Genomic DNA, 18,713 nt, shown 5'->3' on the forward strand with positions numbered 1-18,713 from the left:
CTTCTGGAAAAAGCCTGTCTCTTCTCCCCTGGTGCAAAGACAGTCATAATGAGAACCTGATCCCTGAGCAGTCTCTAAAGCATCTTTGTTCTTTGAGCATCTGAACACACAAATCCTGTCTATTAGTCATAAAGAAGAGAGTCTGTGGGATACAAGTATTGGAACAATTTTGCCCCGGAAGAGGCAAATTGACATTCTGCAAGAGGATGGAGATCTACAGAATGGCCAGGAGAAAATGAAACCAGTGTTTTAGCAGACCATCTGGTGAACAAAGGACTGCTACAGAGCTAAGTCTATTTGGAGCATTGATGCTTTCAACATCAGTAATTGCCACAACTCTTCTTTACCTGCCTGAGAGGTCAATAAAACTGAATAAAGTTTGACTTTCTTTAATATTTTCTCTGATAATTATTCATTTTTCAGTGTGTTTGAGGAAGGGCATGAGATACACAACCTGTTTGGTGCTAGTACAGTTTCAAATTCGATGCTAGGACTAGATTTTTTATTTCTAGATCTTGCAATTTATGTATTTATGTCTTTAGAGAGCAACTGAATTAAACTAAGGGCTTCTGGATCAACTTGAGGAAAGATAACAAATACCAGTTTGAGTTCAGATTTCAGTTATATCTCTAGGCTTAATCTGACTAAAGCAAAGAGTCCTCATACTCACCTGTATCTGCTATTTGTTTCTTCAGCTTAGCCAATGAACGTAATAATTGACAACATAAGCACACCCATAACTTGTTTACCTGTAAGCTCATCATTGGGCCAGGAGCCGAGCTGGCAGGCCTTGCACGTGTATTCATCAAAGACATATTCATTCTCTTTACAAGGAGTGCATGTCCAGCAGCAACTCACTTCTCCTTTACGAATCACCTGAGATAAAAATTGACATTTGATTTAGCAACATAAATGTACATTCATGCTGCCCCAAGTACTAATTTTCTTTTTTCTTTTTTTTTTTCTAAGAAAGGTTGTTGTTGTTGCTGTTGTTGTTGAAGAGAACTCCTGACATGATACGATACAATACAATATGATACAATATGATATGATATGATATGATATCATATGTTGTTCATCCAAAAAGTGACACAAGTTCTCCGTTCCCACACCATGTATATACCAGAAGAAGCCAGTAACCCAGTAGAAGTATAGATGCCAATACAGAACCACAAAAAGAGTCCATCTGGCCCAACCTCAGCTCCAGCAGGGACACCCAGAGCAGGGTGCCCAGCACCATGTCAAGTGGCCTTTGGAGATCTCCTAGTGGGATACTCCATACCTTCTCTGGGCAACCGGTGACAGAGCTCCACCACCTGCACACATACAAGTGCTTCCTGGTGCTCAGAGGAAACCTGCTGTGTTTCAGTTTGTGCCCAATGCCTCTTGTCCTGGCACTGAGCACAGACTGAAAAGAATTTGAGTGTTTATTATCCAAAGATTTTTGGATGCTTATTTTTCATTCAATTCTGAGTAATTGGTTAAAACTGATTTTTTTCCAAATATCAAATTGAGCATGGTTTCTGGAACTATTTAGATTACTACATTTCTAATTTCCTAGAAATGAGAATGTTATCTTAGTCCATTTTAACATCTGACCTGATTTCTCATCTTATAATTTGTTGCCAAATGTCATTACATACATCTCGTGATTGAGATGTAGATTTTTCAAGACCCTTATTTATCATTATCTGTGCTTTTTGTCCATGTGTCCATCTCTTTGTTATTTTTAAACAATTTTAAATACTTTCAATTACATTACAAGGAGTAAACTGACTTGTTGGCTTTTTGAAATTTGGTATTTTTATGCAGTGGTGTATTTAGAAGAGGACTTCAAAACCAAATGTTCTTATTGAAATTTCAATAAATGAAATGCAACTTAGTATAAAGAAGAATTACTGTCTTGCTCACATTGTTCTTTATAAAACTTTAGTGAACAAAAAGTGCAATTTGTATCTTTTTCATCAGCAATAGAGGGATTTGAAAATTTGAAATTTGAATTTTATTTATAAAATAGTAGAAGATGAAAGGAGATAAAAGTCACCTAATTAGCTAAACTTGAAGAAAAAACATAAGAGCATAAATATTTTGCTCTCTAAGACCTTAGATTACATGTGCTTGCAAAGCAATGTATCTGCCCTCCTGAAAAATCATATCTTCAGATTTCTTTCATTTTGATCTAAAACAAAAAGTTTGAATAATGGAGCTTTTAAAAGTTCCTTGTGTTTGTCAAAATAAATTCTCAGAAAGCTTGTACTAATTTTAGACATATTTTAGTGAATAATGCCTTATAAAATCCATCATTTTACAACTCAAGAAAGTGAAATGTCAAATTAATAACAATATGGTATTATGAAAACACCTTTTCTATCAAAACAATTCATTTACAGTTTCATGTTAAACTTCTCACCAAATTAGCACCTTCTAATAGAATACGTAGAATCTGAAAAATTAGAAAGAAAACTAGTACTCTCAGCACTTCTTATCCAGTACTAACCATGATTATGTATCCTTCTCTAGGAAGAAAAGAATTGTTCGTAAATCAGAGTCCATTATAAAATCGTATCTTCATCCTTTTACTTTCAATTTCTTGAATATATATAATTTTGTTGGAGCATTTTTTTTAACAGTAAAACAATCTTTCCTGTCCCTTTTAATTAAAAAAAAAACACAGATTTTTTTTTTTTTTTTACCATGTTCTTGTCATCTTTCTAATCCACTGAACCAGTTGAATTATTACTATCTGAATAATAATATGTCTTTACACAATTTTGAATGTATACAAATGGATTATGTTTGGATTTTACCCTCTGCTTCAGATGGTTACACAAAACCCTGCTGAGTAACAGCATCTCATTGCACTGAAAATTTCAAATTCCTTCATAATAACTCATTCCAAAATAACCCTGTAAGAAAGCCACCAAGAAGTTAGGCAGGATCCAGCTTTCCCCACCATCTGTGAATGCAATGAAGATAAAAGATTATACAGTAAACTTTGAGATTCACAGTCGGTCGCCTAAAGCAGAGCATAAGGAACATTTCAAACACTGGGCTTGAAGTATGTATGTGTGTGATAAACTGCCTTGACAGAGAAGAATTGACAGTTGGATTAGATGGTCTTACATGTCTTTTCCAATCTTAATGATTCTGTGATAACTGTCTTGGGAGAATCCTTGATAGCACAGGCAGAAGGTGGGAGGAAACTTACTGAAGATTCTTTCTGTCCCCTGAGTTGTGGAAACAAGTTACAGAGGATGTCAGTAAGCAGTTCTGCAGTAATACCTGTTTGTACATCTCTTTGCTCTTGAATATATGTCTTAGTAGCTGCAGCAAGCTAACATACTATGATTAGTTTCTGGGGGTGTAAGTCATCCTCCCTTCCCTCATGTGTTTGCAGAATGTTTGTTTCCATCTGAACCAAATGTCCTGGCTGTGAAAATAAATGTGTTTCTAAACCAAGATTACTCTCAACTGTTTTATAATCTTAACTGAGGATAAACAACTCCTGATTTGAAATAATCTATGTATTTCCACTGACTATGAAATTTGGAAATCTGACATAACTGCATGTATCTACTATGCTGAAGGCACATGGATTTGAACGGATGGAATTTGCTGACTCTGCAAAAGACCAGCCAGTGAATAAACAACAGTAACTTCCTAAAACTACGCAAGACTTGGACAGAAATGTTTCACTCTCTGTATTGCAGAGCATGGTCAGCCTCCCATCAGCCCTTGCCACTTCCCGAATTTGCAAGTGTGCCATGTCAACACTGGAGAAAAGTTTTTTCTTTTTCAGTTCATGCCATTCCATTGTCCATGATAATCCTCTCAGTGCACAGACTTGTATGGAAATGACTGCAAGGCAAGTTAGGGACTTGCTGATTTTTTATCTGCTTTGTTTCATGGAATGCTCCAGAACAACAGAGTACAATTAATATATGACAGAATCATTTATCTTTCTTCCTCACACTCCAACAGGGAGGTTGGAAAAAAATCTAAAACCTAAGAAAGAAAGGAAATGATAAAATAGGTATCATTAAAAAAAAAAAAAAAGTTACTTACTTCTCTCGCAGTTCTAAGCAGCAGTAGTTACCGATGTTCTCCGAAGATACCGCAGATGTGTTTGAGTAATAATGGCCCAGTTTAGGTGTCTATGTCTAGCACTAAATTAGTAGCAATTATTATTTACGAATTACCTGCAGTTGTACTGACAAGTCCCAGCCAGGGATTTACACCCCACTGAATCAGATGCTATTAACATATGCAGCAAAAAAAAACAAAACAAAACAAAACAAAACACAAAACCAAACCAAAACAGCACCAAACAATATCTGCTCTAAAGCATTTGGATTATAAGGGTAAAAAAGACAACAGTTCACAGATACAGAAGTACAACAGTAGTAACTTATGAAAATTGTGAAATGACTATGATGTGAGCAGGAACTAAATTTATGTCTGTTTAATTTAATTAATTTAACAGTTTAATTAAGGTGTGGGATACCGCCTCTATGAAAGAGATAGAAAGAATTTCTTTTCACATTTCAAGCCTATGCATACAACTGAAATAATTAGAAAATATATTTACCTTTATCTGTCCTTTTTCACAGGGCTCACTGCAGACAGATCTGATGATATTATTTTTTTCTGACCATATTTCATCATCATCCATTTTCAGCTCACCGTTGTCCCAGCTGCCAACATTGATATAGTCAAAGTAGTCCTTCCCCATTTTCTTAAAATTCATGATTTCGTATCTTGAGAAAAACAAAAGGATGTTCAGGCTGGAAATTAGGGAACATTTCTTCTCAGCAAAAGTGATGATGTACTGGCACAGGCAGCCCAGGGAGGTGGTGGAGTCACCATCCCTGGAGATGTTCAAGAACTGTGGAGATGTAGCACTGAGAGACATGGCTTGTGGGCATGGTGGCAGGTTGATGGTTGAACTACATGATCTTACAGGTCTTTTCCAACTGTAATAAATCTATGATTCTATGACTTCAGCTGCTGTAAGACTGCATGATGCAGGGTGGGTGTGATACCTGAAGAGGTGTCAAGAATCATTCATTGGGCACAGATTCCAGAACTCTGGGACTTGCTTCAGGGAGATCTGAGCAAGTGACAGTGCTTAGGCCTTTTAATCCAGGCATTAAGTCTTGTTTGAAGAATGGAGCTGAGACTTGCACCTATATTTTTCTTTTACAGCATTGCAGCATCAAATGTTATTCTGTACCATACAAAGGACACTCTTCCCTTTTTATATAATTCCTCAGTGATCAGAACATATTAAATTCTTCATAGGCTTCATTATGAAAGGAAAGGGTACCTAGGCCTCAGTCCTAAGTGGCTTCTGGGTAAGACTCCTTTGACATCTGGGAACAGAAGACCTAAGAGTAGATCAGAGCTGATCACAGCTTTCAGGTTCACATTTCTCCTTCTTCCTATGCTTTCTTCTTAGCTCCCATAGAGTCCTAAAGAATGTTTGTGGGGCAGCCTACAATTCCTCAGCCTCCTTCTAGCATGCTTAATACCAGGCCACCTTCCTGCCCTGTAATCCAGTCTGGAAAGTTGGGCATCTCCTGAAGTGATGATATCATCTTTTCTTTATCTTCTCTTTAGTGGATTTTGCAGTGATTTGAGTAAACAACTTGAAAATCACTAAGCAAACACTATAAACTGAGAATGTAAGTGCAATCCTAGGCTTAAGAAACCTACCTGGTTCATAAACGAGAGGTCAACTTTTTCCCAGCAGTAGACTCAAAATTTGTTCCCGAGGAAAACATATTGAAAGAGCTGGATTAAGACTGATATTGTTAGAGTGCACATTATGAAGTCCATTATGAAGTTGCAGATAAGTAAAAGAACCAGCTCATTAAATCAAACTGTCTCTTAAATAAGATACTAAAGTTTTGTGGTAATACTTTAAGAATCATAGAACTAGAGAATATCTGAAGTTGGAAGAGACCCACACGGATCACTGAGTACAACCCAAAGCTGCAAAGGTCTCCCCTCAGCCTGCTCTGCTCTGGACTAACAAATCACAGGACCTCATCTGCTCCTTGTACATCTTGCCCTCCAAGACCTTCACCGTCTCTGTAGCTCTTTTATACCTTAATTCAGAGATTTAAACTTCACTATGGTGAGGCAAAAACCAAAATGTCCAGAAATGTAGGTCACTCCAAAAGCAACTTGGAGACTAGCAAGCAGTAGTTAGTCTATAAAATCAATGATTTTTCTGGGCTGATTTAAAAAAAAAAAAAAAGCTACAGTAAACCTCTCCTTTGATCAACTTCTCCAGACACGGATCCCTGAATGTTTTAAACCAGGAGATAAAATCTAATTGTCTCAGAGAAGAAACTGGTTTGGCAGCGAGTCAATGCCAAAATCAAACACAGGTCAGGGACCTGCAACACAGGATCAGGACTGCAAGCAAACAGTGAAATAAAATGGAAATGGAGCCTGAGTGGATGACCAGTGTGACATTATCCATATCATGAGAGACCTGCTTTAATGGAAGTGGTGCTGATGGGTTGATGACTAGACAAGATGATTGCAGTGGTCTTCTTCAACCTTTAAGATTCTACGATTGTATGAGAATCTTACTCTTTCCAAAACAAAAAGAAATGAGCAATGACACAGCTAGTGAGGAAAAATTATTATTATCCTGGATTTTAGAATATATTAATGTTTGTCTTATATAAAGGAGGAAATGTCCACACCTTTGATACTCAGATACCCTATCAAAGTTAGAAGGCTGAATATGAGACTAACACATATACATTTAATCTAAATAAACACATACACAAATCTAAATAAACAGGTTGATTTTATATGTGGTAAAAAAAAAAAGATTGCAAGGGTTTGTTTTCGTTTGCATGCTTTTGCTGAGGTTTACAAACATAATAATGGTCTGATTAAGCATTAAACAGACCAACCAAAATGTTAGCCCAGAAGCCCTTGCGGAGTCTTAATTCCATATTATCAGGACATTGTAATGCTCCTCTGAAGGTTGCTTTGTTGAAGCTGTCAATTCAGAGTTTTATGGGCAGATAAACAAAAGTACTGTCAATGTTTATCAGGCCACTGGAACTAAAATGATTATACCTCCAGTAGCTGTAGACTAGTTCCATGCTTATATCCCAGGGGAGATACTGAAAAGAAACTTGACATAGTAAATAAACCTATTGCCTCAGTATGTAGTCTCTCACAAGACCTCTGCAGAGAGTAGTATTGGTAGATTCACAGCAATAACCAGACTCAGGAAGTTCATTTCTATAGCAGAAGTTCATGAATCACTGGTTCCCTGGAGCTTGCTTGAGATACCACAGGGACAGCTTGTCACTTTAGGATAGGAGAGACCAGATGGTGCAATAACACATTTCCAGCACTGTCCTAATCACAGTGCAAAACACTTGCTACTAAACAGAAGTACCATGAGTTTGCTGAGAATCCATATTCTGTTGGTAGCAAGTAGACAAGACATCGCCAACTTGTTTTTCTTGCCTTTTCTTGCCTTTTCAATTTCTTTCTTGGAGTTTCCTTAATATTTGCAGACAGCTGTTATCACTCTGAGAGATCATGGCTGCTGCTTCCATACTGATCTTTTTTCCCATGTCTTCATCTCACCTAAAACAAGCTCTCTACTTGACTATCTATCTGCTTAAAGCTCAGCTTACTGATAAAGAACTTTGGGATAGGGCCAGGATTTGAAGCATCTTGTGAGATTAGTGATCTGTTTTATAATGTCAAAACCCTGTTGGTATACATCAAAATCCAGAGCTATCTAGGTCAGCAAGGCTTTTGACATTCTGTTTTCCTGCTTAACACCACTACCACAGTACAGCTGTGAGGATTTACATTTCGTTTTACAAAGTGAAGATGCAGCTAGCAACAGAAGTGAACAGGGAAGATGAGATATTCCATCACAACTGCACCATCTCCCAGCTGTAGCAAACAGTATTTGACAGTGCTCAAAAGACGAGAAACTATCCAGATCTGGGAATTAGAAATGGAACTTCCTATAAATCCTTCTCACTAAAAAGTAAATTTTGACTCATTATTGGCTACTTTAAGCACATAGTATGGATTTAATGATGTGACAGTTTTAGGACAGGAGAGAACAAAGACCTGTGCTTCTATAGTAACCAAGCTCTGAAAAACATTTTATCCCTTCTCACATTTCTTTATTTTGAGGAGGCAGAGACTGTTGTATCTCATATGCATCTAATGAGGCTGGACTCACATTACACTGAGATTCATAATATGGAGACTCCATGCTCTCCAGTGTAACACTGGTGCTTTACTGTGACTTGTGCAAATGAATGTGCACAATATAATTCCTTCCTCATCTTTTTTTGGAATTGAACGTTGAATATAAAGACACCAAAGTATTTGTTAAATTCCTTCAGGCGAATGGAATCGAAACACTATTGCTGAGAATGCCAACATGAAAAAAAGGTAAATATAAGGTTCTCTTTGCAAAATTTAGCTGTTGTCATTGATGTATAGTGTCTCATATTATTTATTTACTGCACACTTCACTCTTTCTATAAGAAAAGAGTGGAAATGAGATAGGAATAATATAGGATACAATTAATTACACCTAAATATCACTAAAATCAAACAGAAATCTTTTAAGAGAAGTCTGTGACAAATTTTAATCAGATTTTGTCAGAAAAAAATATGCAGGCTGAGTAATTTTCTTCCGAATTCAGCAATTTGTAAAAATTGAAATGCATAATGGAAGATAGCCTTGATTACCAAAACAATGCTAGCAATAAATTCCCACCCTTTTTTTTTTTTTAATTTCCTGAGTTCCTCTGTTTGAGTTTTCCTGACAGCTCATGAGGGGCCTCCTTAGAGTTTGAGTCTGAAGATTTCAGAAATGTGTGTTTCCAAAAGACTGGTTAAAGCACGTGTCTGGCCTGCTATCTTTTGTTGAAAATATTGACACTACAGGTTTTCAAATAAAACAAGAAAAAAATAATTTCTGAAATTGTAGAAAAGTTTTGAAATATCAGAGTATTCTGACCAATGGGATTTTATTTTCTTGTCCCATTCTGTTCTTTAGTTAATTCTTTTGTTTCAGTTTACATTAGAGGGAATGCAAATAATGAGTGCACAGGATGACCAGTTTTCCCTCTAGTCATCGCACAGACATTTAAAACCTTCTCAATAATGTTGACAGAAAGGACTGCCTCAATCAAACTGGAGTAAATGCAGTGAAATGAGGCAGGAATCTACTTGCTGAACTAGAAGGAAAAAATAAATACCCTTCAAATGCTATCACACTTGTTCATCTTCTGACAGTTCAGTAGCAGAAAACTAGAAAAATTCTCATTAGTATACTGAGTATGTGCTTCCATATGGACATTGCATGTATGCCACAGCAAATCATGTTTAGCTCTGTTTAATTTGTTTACAGCAGTACACTGTGAATTACAAGTTTAGTGTGTTATGCACATAGTACTGCTTCATTTGGAAGGTAACTAGGCAGATTTTTAATTATTCAAATCAGAAAAAAAATCCCAGACTAATCAATACATCTTTTGTATTTTAGCTTTCTTTGTAAAGGAACTATGGTTAATTATTCAAGTAATGACTTCTTACCTTTAAAACACATAATTCTAAAATACCCAAAGAGAGAAAGAGTAACACTGTGATGGACATTATAGTCTCCAAACAGAAAATTGAGGGTCTCATGGTTTGCCACCCACAGAAAAAGACTGAGTGCCTGAAAAACTCATGTGTTTTCTCCAATTATAATATTAGATATAATTAAAAATGCACAGTAATAAAAAGAGTTATTCTGAAAAAATAAGTTCAGAAAATCTAAAAATATGAAAAACAAGGAATGAGATCTTAGTTCTAATGTTGTGTGAATGATCTACAGCATGCAGCATGTCTGCTGTTTAAATAGTTTGACAAATGTTAACGTTACCTTCCTGGCGAGTCACCATTCTCATCAAACAAGATCATGTCCCCAGAGACTCCAGTAAAGTTGGTCTTCATGAGGGACTCCAGCAGCTTTCGTCCATCTATGGGCTTCATGGCATCACAAAGGCCCACGTAGCCTGGACACAGCGACAGCTGCATGTTGTGGAGGCCATAAGCCATTGAGTATATCGCGTTGATTACAAAGCCCATCTTGGAGTCCTGAACGTGCTGCGTCCTCAGTGTCATCTGGCCTGCCAGGGAACATCACAAAGCAGGTGTTTAGGTATTTAGCAGGGCTGAAACACAACCAGCTCCTCAGACATCTGCTAATGGGTTAGTTATTAATAATGGAAAGCATCCCCTAAAGTTGCTCGTAGTTCTTATTACTATGCAGATTGACTATGTTAAAAATAAAAATAATAAACTGTAATAACAATTTAAAAAATAAGAATTTTACTGCCCAGTTGGTTTTACTACTGCAATTTTACTGTCCAGCTGATGCCGTTCCCTGTGCAACTCTACACCTCACAGAAACACCTCAGAAACCTTTTTAGTGAATACTGGAGGTGGAGATGCTAACATGGGCTGCATACAATGGCGGTCTTGCAGGTGATACTTCTATTTCAGAGAATGCTCATCAATACTGTTTGAACACATTGACCTAGGCACAGGTTTTTTAAATGTATAAAAAGTTTACTATGCTAACAACTCTCCAGTCTCTAGGTCCTCTGCAACTCTCCATTTGAAAAGTGATGATAATGATGCAATGCAGATGAATGCATTAAAATGTCCATGAAGAGTTTGATGATGTAGGCTGGGTGATAACTCTCGTCCTCTTAAGCCAGAATTGGTTAACCATTTCTATTTTCTTCTGCAGCTCCTGAGAAAAGCACAAGAAAAATTCCTTCAGCAGCATCATATAATGCAGTGCCATTAACCATAGAATCATAGATTAATAGAATCATTAAGTCCAGAAACACTAAGATCATCTAGTCCAACTGTACACCAATCACCAATATTTCCCTCTGAACCATGTCCCTAAGGAGCTCGGTATGGGAGCAGCCAGGAATGAAAGAAACCAAAACAGAATTCTCTGTCCATGTTATTGGAGCCTCTCTCCCACAGAGAAGCAGGCATGGAGCATACACCAGCCCACCTGGGCTGCTGGAGCAGCACAGTGTGAGAAAGCAAGATGTGCTATGAAAATAGTGATGTACAGGCATTTCATAGAATCATTTGAGTTGAAAGGGACCTTTAAAGCCATCTTGTTCATTGCCCCTGCAATGAATAGGGACACCTACAGCTCTATCAGGGTTTTCAGAGCCCCGTCCAGCCCGACCTTGAGTGTCTCCAGGGATGGGGCATCACCACTTCTCTTGGCACCTCGCTCCTTTCTTGCCTTCTGCTTGATACTGGAATTGGCACTTCCAGTTCCAGTCAGCCTCAGGAAGAATGTTTAACATTATGTATAGTTAAGGGATATGAGCTTGAAATATCTGTAATGGAATAAGCTTGGGAGAACATAGAGTGTTTTTCATTTCTTCTCTTCTACCAAGGTATCACTTTTTTCTAATTAAAAATAATAGGCATAAAAGCTGCAACAGTGGAATGCATGTAGAACCCATATTAATTGAAATTAAGTGGAAAATTGAACAAGGATATTACATTGCAATACACAAAACTTGTTTTAACCAATTATTCATCCTCTAAATTAACCGCTCACAAACCATGCAGTTAATTATGGTAGCCACTAGAATGAATCAGATTTGCATCAGCAGTAGTATTTATTATGAAACAATATTTCAGCTGCGTTATTGCATATGATTGCTTAAACTTCAATAACTTAATTCTTACAGGAACACTCTCCACTGAGCTTTGTGCTTCAATTTTATTGAATTATTATTCTGACTTTTTTTAAACATTGAATCTCATTCAGTTCACCTGATAATTTGAGGCTGCTTAGCTCTTCACAGAAGCTGCTAGTAATTGTCAATGAATTTGTGAGGGAATTAGCCAAGACAAGAATTTTAATATACTTCCTACTGCTGGAGAATATTTTGCTGAGATGTTATCTGGCTTACTTTACAATACAGGGGCAATCCAGCCTGCCATGTCTGACCATCAGTTTATATGACCTCATCATTTTGTTTGTTTTGTTTTGTTTCTGCAGCTTCTAATGAAGCACTGACACGGGTTGCACAGAGAGGTGGTGGATGCTCCATCCCTGGAGACACTCCAGGTCAGGCTGGATAGAGCTCTGAGCACCTGATGGAGCTGTAGGTGTTTATGTCTATTGTAGGGCGTTTGGGCTAGATGACCTTTAAAAGTCCATTCCAACTCAAACATTTCTATGATTCTACAAGTTTATGGTTCTAGTTAAGGTGAACATCCCAAAAAATTAGACAATGTTCTTTTCTTTTTTTCTTTCAGTCTTTGAAACAACAACAGCACCAGCAATTGTTATGTCTGACAGTGTTTTTCAGCACCTGTTTCACAAAGTATGTAGGCATGCCAAACTTGAAGCATATTAGTAACCTTATTGACTTCAGTGATCTTGTCAGTCGTTTTAAGGGAAGTTAGAATGGATAAGTTAGGAGCTGGCATCTCAGCCAGAAAATATATATATATTTTTTAAATTTATCTCTAAAGTGTGTCTGATTCAGGTAGCCTTAAATGCATTGTTTGCTTACATGTTATTTCCCCCTGTTTTAGCTGGAACTCAACCACTTACATTTATTGACAAGCATTATCTTCAGTCAAAAGCCTCTCCTGAGGCAGGATCATTAGAAGATTGAGATGAGATTGATGAATTTTATGATGACGTCAGTGATGTTCAAGGGAATCAGCTACACTTTTTATCATGAAAAATATGAAATTCTAATAGAGGTTGAAGAGTTCCTATGGAACTACTAGGCAGAACATAAATATTCACACACTGGAGACCATTTGCTTGCTTATAATACCCATGGTAGAATTTATCTATTACAGTCAAAATAAAACCTACATCTATCTGTTTTACTCAATCTTGTACATTCCCATACAAGATAAATTTGTAAAGAAGGAAATAAAGATATTTTACTTTCCGAGGGGCTGGGAAAATCTGGCATGATGGCATGGCATGGAGGGGTAATCAGGACATGTCTACATGAATGTATTAGCTCACTTCTGGAGTGGGCTTTGAAAGTCTACCTCCAAACCATCCCTACACACTGCACTTTAATTTGCATTGAGTGTAATGTACTCAGAGAAGTGTAATTAATTTTTACAAATAAAACTAAATAAGTTGCAGTGTACCAGTAGATATCTGATGTACTACAGCTGCAAATGGACATTCACACCAGAGGATGAGGTTAGTGCCAGTTTGGAGCCAAACTCACCCGAACTATGATTCAGAGGGGATATAAGGAAAAATCTCTGAAGGAGTGGTGAAGTGTTGTGACAGGCTGCCCAGGGAAGTGGTGGAGTCACCGACCCTGGAGGTTTTCAAGAACTGTGGAGATGTGACACTGAGGGACGTGGTCAGTGGGCATGGTGGGGGTGGGCTGAAGTTGGGCATGTTGATCTTAGAGGCCTTTTCCAACCTTAGTGATTCTACGATTCTATTAATTCCTCTTTGCTCAGAAACTCAGAACAGATTCAGCACCACTTCCAGGAGCAGGATGTACAGAACTACACTTTGCGAGTCTTCAGTGAATGCCTATTGCAATTTTGACAGGATTAAGTGATATTCTGTGCTTAAATTAGGTGATTTTCTTTTAGAGATGTAGCTTATTTTCCCATAAATATAGTTTGCAGTAATATCAATCTATTTGTAAGTATGTGCTGAACTTACTGGTTATGTTCAAATGGCTATAGAAAGTAATCTGTATTGGAGTACATCAGAACCAATAAGCATGAACTCCGTGTCATGCTAATTACTGCAGAAATAAGAAATTCCGCCTCCTGCAATTACAATGTACAAGGCAAAGGAAGAAAGCAGGGTGTATCAAATCATACTGAACCTTAATGAGGAAACTGGGATACTTATAATACAAAATGATCAAATATTGCAGAATGATCTGAGAAATTAGGAAATCTCCGTGGTTAAAGCACGTGAGCAGATCTCTGGATTCTATTCTGTTTACTTCCTAGCCTTGTACAAAATATTTTTGGCAAGTACACAAGGGCTAACTCTATTATTTCCAAGCTGTGAATTTATGAGTCTTTGAATTCCGGTTTTGAAGACACACAGCCATTTCTATCTATAAAATACTGAAGAGACAAATCCTATGCCTTGTTAGCAAATCAGATAACCCACCACCTACCATTTTTTCGTCACAAAGAGGATTTATTCTCATTATCTCCAGCTTTTCCTGTACCTAAAGCAATAGGCTTTTTACTGACTGGGTACTAAAATTATTCTGGATTTCATGGGAAAGTATGTCGACATTTTTTCTATCCATCTTTTAAGAACCTCTTGCTACATAATCAAATTATATATAGTGTTCAGGTGAGACTTTGCCATATGGTTAAATGCATTAAACACCAACTGAAGAATGTACTGACATTGGAATAGGTCTTTAATCCCACGTTTCTTCCTGTGTAAACATATATTATGTATGCCTGGATTTATCTGTATGTTCCCGGATTTATCACAGGACTGTAACTTCACCAAAGGTGAAGAATAGTTCTGTGAGTGGTGAACTTAACCGGCAGCATTACAGCTCACATATTTTTTGCCCACTATCTTGGGAGAGACTTAGTTTAGGATGCTCCAGCAATATCACAGCAGAGGCAGGGCTATGCTACAGAACCTCATGAGAAAGACTTGAGGCCATGTTAAGGCGAGCTTGGGTTATACACACAGAGTGACAAGGTATGAGCTGGGGCATCATGTTACCATGAACCCTGAGGTGATGAGAGGATATGGGGAGGGCTGGCTCTGCTAGCAGCCGCAACCTCTGTTTAACTGTGCAGAGTGCTCAGCATTACACTCCTTGTCCAAATTTGTTCTTTCCTGTTATCACATCTCCAAAACACAAACACACAGATGATGGAAAAGAAACACAATCTTTCATCAAGAAAGTGAGTCCGACTGGCAATGGCTCATGTCTTGGATCTATTTAAAAGCAATTAGCATACTAATGGGCACAGAGCCAAGAGAGCACTCAGGGGTGCTCTCAGATCCACACAAGGCGGCAGCAGCTTGAGGCTCTTCTGCCCCAATGCCACCAGAGCGCACATGGGTATGGCTGCCCCAGATGTGGGATGTGCTGCTGCTCCACCAAGCAGGCACAGCTGGTAGGAGGCCGACAGCCATGGAAAGGAAAAAGGAAAAAAAGAGAAAGAGAGAAAGAAAAAGGGAAAAGGAAAAAGGGAGAGGGAGAGGAAGGAGAAGGAGAAGGAGAAGAGAAGGAGAAGGAGAAGGAGAAGGAGAAGGAGAAGGAGAAGGAGAAGGAGAAGGAGAAGGAGAAGGAGAAGGAGAAGGAGAAGGAGAAGGAGAAGGAGAAGGAGAAGGAGAAGGAGAAGGAGAAGGAGAAGGAGAATAGAAGGAGAAGGAGAAGGAGAAGGAGAAGGAGAAGGAGAAGGAGAAGGAGAAGGAGAAGGAGAAGGAGAAGGAGAAGGAGAAGGAGAAGGAGAAGGAGAAGGAGAAGGAGAAGGAGAAGGAGAAGGAGAAGGAGAATAGAAGGAGAAGGAGAAGGAGAATAGAAGGAGAAGGAGAAGTAGGACAGGGGAGAGGAGGGGAAGGTAGGGAAGGGGAGGGGAAGCAATTAAATACTGAAACTAAATGAAATTAAAATAAATATATAGAGTAAAAATAAAATAATAATGTAAAATAATCAACAAAATTAGGGAACGGAAAAAATAGGATATTTGACTACAGAGGAAATGTCATTTTGATGCTGAGGCAAAAAAGCACACCTCAACACATGAACAATGTAAAAACAAATTGTAAACTTGAAACAAAACACTTTAGTGCTATTGAGATGAGAAAGCAATTAAAAAAAAAAAAAAAAAAAAAAAAAAGGTTCATTTCAATGCCTTTCTTTCAAATTATGGGTCACTGAGTCAATATGCTGCTATGGCATTTTTCGATTTGACAAGTAAATATCTCTCAGTGCAATCCATTCACCAACTGTTTTTGACCAGTTCAAATTTTCCTTATTTTGCAACTGAAAGCCAGTGCTGGTGCCATTATTGTTAATGTGAGCATTATCAACAAAATTTTAGATTCAGGCAGGGCTGAAGGACCAAATCCACTGTCCAAAATGCAGTCCTTGGTCAACTTTGTTGTCTACTCCTGTTTAATTCTACAAGAACAAGGCATATTGAGGGCTCTCACAGCTCTGACTGGAGGCTGACCTGAATTCTTCAGAGCCTATGAAAGTTTGGCTTTTATTACTAAGTTCAGAAAAATCAGTGAAAAAAGTAATAGTCATTATTAGCCTCGGGGTAAGTAAATAAATAGATTTCCATTTCCTCACACTGCTTTCTTAGTAACAATATTATTCTTCCATCTTCTACAGAATTCAATTTCTTTGATTATAAATTACAATCAAACACAACAGCTACTGAAGCAAAAGCAAAACTTTCTGCACTCGCACACATGCTTGCTTTAAATCACAAAATCATAGAATAATTAAGGTTGCAGAAGATCTCTAAAATCACCTAGTCCAACCATCAGCCCATCCCTACTATGCCCAACTAACCACATCCCTCAGTGCCACATCTCCATACTGAACACCTCCAGGGTGACTCCATCACCTCCCTGGGCAACCCATTCTACCACAAAACCAGTCTTTTTGAGAAGAATTTTTTACTAATATTTAACCTGAACCTCTTCTGGCCCATCTTAATGCCCTAAATATTTTCTATACATGTAAGAAGTTGAATTCCTGAGATAAAAAGATGATGACAACTACTCCAATTCACCCATCTAATAAGAAAGATATAAAATCTGGATATAATTAATTATTATTTACATTCATTACCCATAAAATTGTATTACTATTTTTTACGTAGCTTTCAAGGTTCAGAAAATCAGTGAGAATGGTAATGAAAGTGATGCAACCACAGTAGAACAGTGTATCATCAAAGGATCCTAAGTATGGAAGAAGGAAAATGGGGAGCATGGGGTAAAAGAAAAATAGATACAGGTTTGTATTCAGGTTTTGGAAGAGTTACTGAGGAACTCAGTAATAGCAGAGGAAATACTGAAGTTATTCCAGAATTTGTGTAACAGAGATTTTAAAATCAGGTTCAGTGCATATAGGAAAAGTGTTTCAAATAGTCATAACAGACCAGGTAACAGTCATTAGTGCCACACTGCTCTGTGAGCCAGAAAAGGAGTGACATATCTACATAAGGCTCTTAGCTCAGCTTGTATCAGGCTTCTGGAAAACTCAGAGCTGGACCTTGCAGCGATCTGCCTTTGGAACTTTTTGGACCTGAACCAATATTATGGCAAAAGTAAGAGATGTTAGAGTTCTAGATCTTAGATGTGGGCTGTAAAAATGAGTCTGGACCATCCCTCAGCTACACAGCGCTCAAACACAACACATCATATATTAAACTGAGAGACAGACACAATGTACTCAGGAGAATTAAAATGTCCTTTAAATTACTTTTTAAAAAATGTAAATAAATTTTGAAGTCATTTATTTTGATTTGTTTTATTTGCAATCTAAAGATAAAAGTGTGGGTCTGTCACACGTTTGGGAAATATGGGGTTCAAATGGGACATATTCCTTGAAATATGGAAAATAAGCTGTCCACTCTGACAAGGGACTGCCTTTTTATCTGCTCAGCTTTGACTAAACCAATTTTGGCACTTCAGCTTGAATTTAACTAGCAGATTATTAATTAGCATGTTGCAGTGCAAAGACTGTGCAGTTAGGTGTGATTCCTAAACTCTGTCAGGGTGCATCAAAAGGCCATTTGTTAAACAAAATTCCTGTTGAACTGAAACCCCAGGATTTTCTCTATGGGTTGTTTTGACATCATTAATAGTATCTGTAGCTGGATGAATTTTCAGCAAAGAGGTTGATAATTTCTGTGTTTATGCTTTATGTGCCTTTCTGTACATTTAGCTACAACAGTTTTCTCACATTTATCCCAGATCTCCCTTTCTGCAAATAAGCTCTTTCACTCTTAACCCTGTTCTTAATTGCTGTCAATTTTTGCACACCTGAACAAAGTGTTTTTATCTCAGAGAAGCCACATGATTAAACCAGGACAGGAAACACTGCCTGCTGAGACCCATTCATGATGTTAATACAAGTTTCATTTTCCCTGTTCATCACGTTGAGTATGTTCTTCTTCCTTATAACCCCACACTGACTCCTTGACTCCTTTAGCATGCTGGGCACAAGCACCTTTCCTCACTTTTAGTGCTCTCTGTGTCCTATCTGAGATTGATCTCTGACTATGTTTAATTCATCTTTCATCACTTCCCTTTGAGTTTTCTCCCTTGCCGCTTCAAACCACAGTATTTAATGTCAGGATTCTGCTGTAAATAAAAACCTGCAAAAAGGATCCACGACCTTCCTTAAGATTCTCATTTCTATTGTGCCTTTAAACAAAGCCATCAGTACTTTCTGAAGGCTTACCTTCTGTGAGTCAAATTTGATGTTACAATGCTTCATCAGCATTAGCCTCTATTTCTTTTCTCTTCATTGATCTTCAGAGATACTTAGACTGTATACTGTGGTTTTGATCTATATTTAAGTGGTACTTTAAAAAAATCTGTTCCATCTATGCCTCTGGATTTTATGTATCATGGGAAAAATAAACTGATT

General features: G+C 37.7%; 1 protein-coding gene across 3 annotated transcripts in view; it reads right to left on the bottom strand.

Annotated features, from left to right (window-relative positions):
- The window catches only part of GRM5 (glutamate metabotropic receptor 5), a 242,780-nt gene that overhangs the window by 40,329 nt on the left and 183,738 nt on the right, over nucleotides 1–18,713 (bottom strand). For all 3 annotated transcript variants that reach the window (XM_052669479.1, XM_052669497.1, XM_052669488.1), the window contains 3 exons: nucleotides 9,941–10,187; nucleotides 4,589–4,757; nucleotides 750–876 (listed from right to left, as the gene is read on the bottom strand). In XM_052669479.1, coding sequence (XP_052525439.1) covers nucleotides 750–876; nucleotides 4,589–4,757; nucleotides 9,941–10,187 — 543 coding nt within the window. The remainder of the gene's footprint in view (nucleotides 1–749; nucleotides 877–4,588; nucleotides 4,758–9,940; nucleotides 10,188–18,713) is intronic.

The sequence above is a fragment of the Tympanuchus pallidicinctus genome, unplaced genomic scaffold (assembly GCF_026119805.1).
Source record: "Tympanuchus pallidicinctus isolate F22 unplaced genomic scaffold, pur_lepc_1.0 scaffold11, whole genome shotgun sequence".
In the NCBI taxonomy this organism is placed as follows: Eukaryota; Metazoa; Chordata; class Aves; order Galliformes; family Phasianidae; genus Tympanuchus; species Tympanuchus pallidicinctus.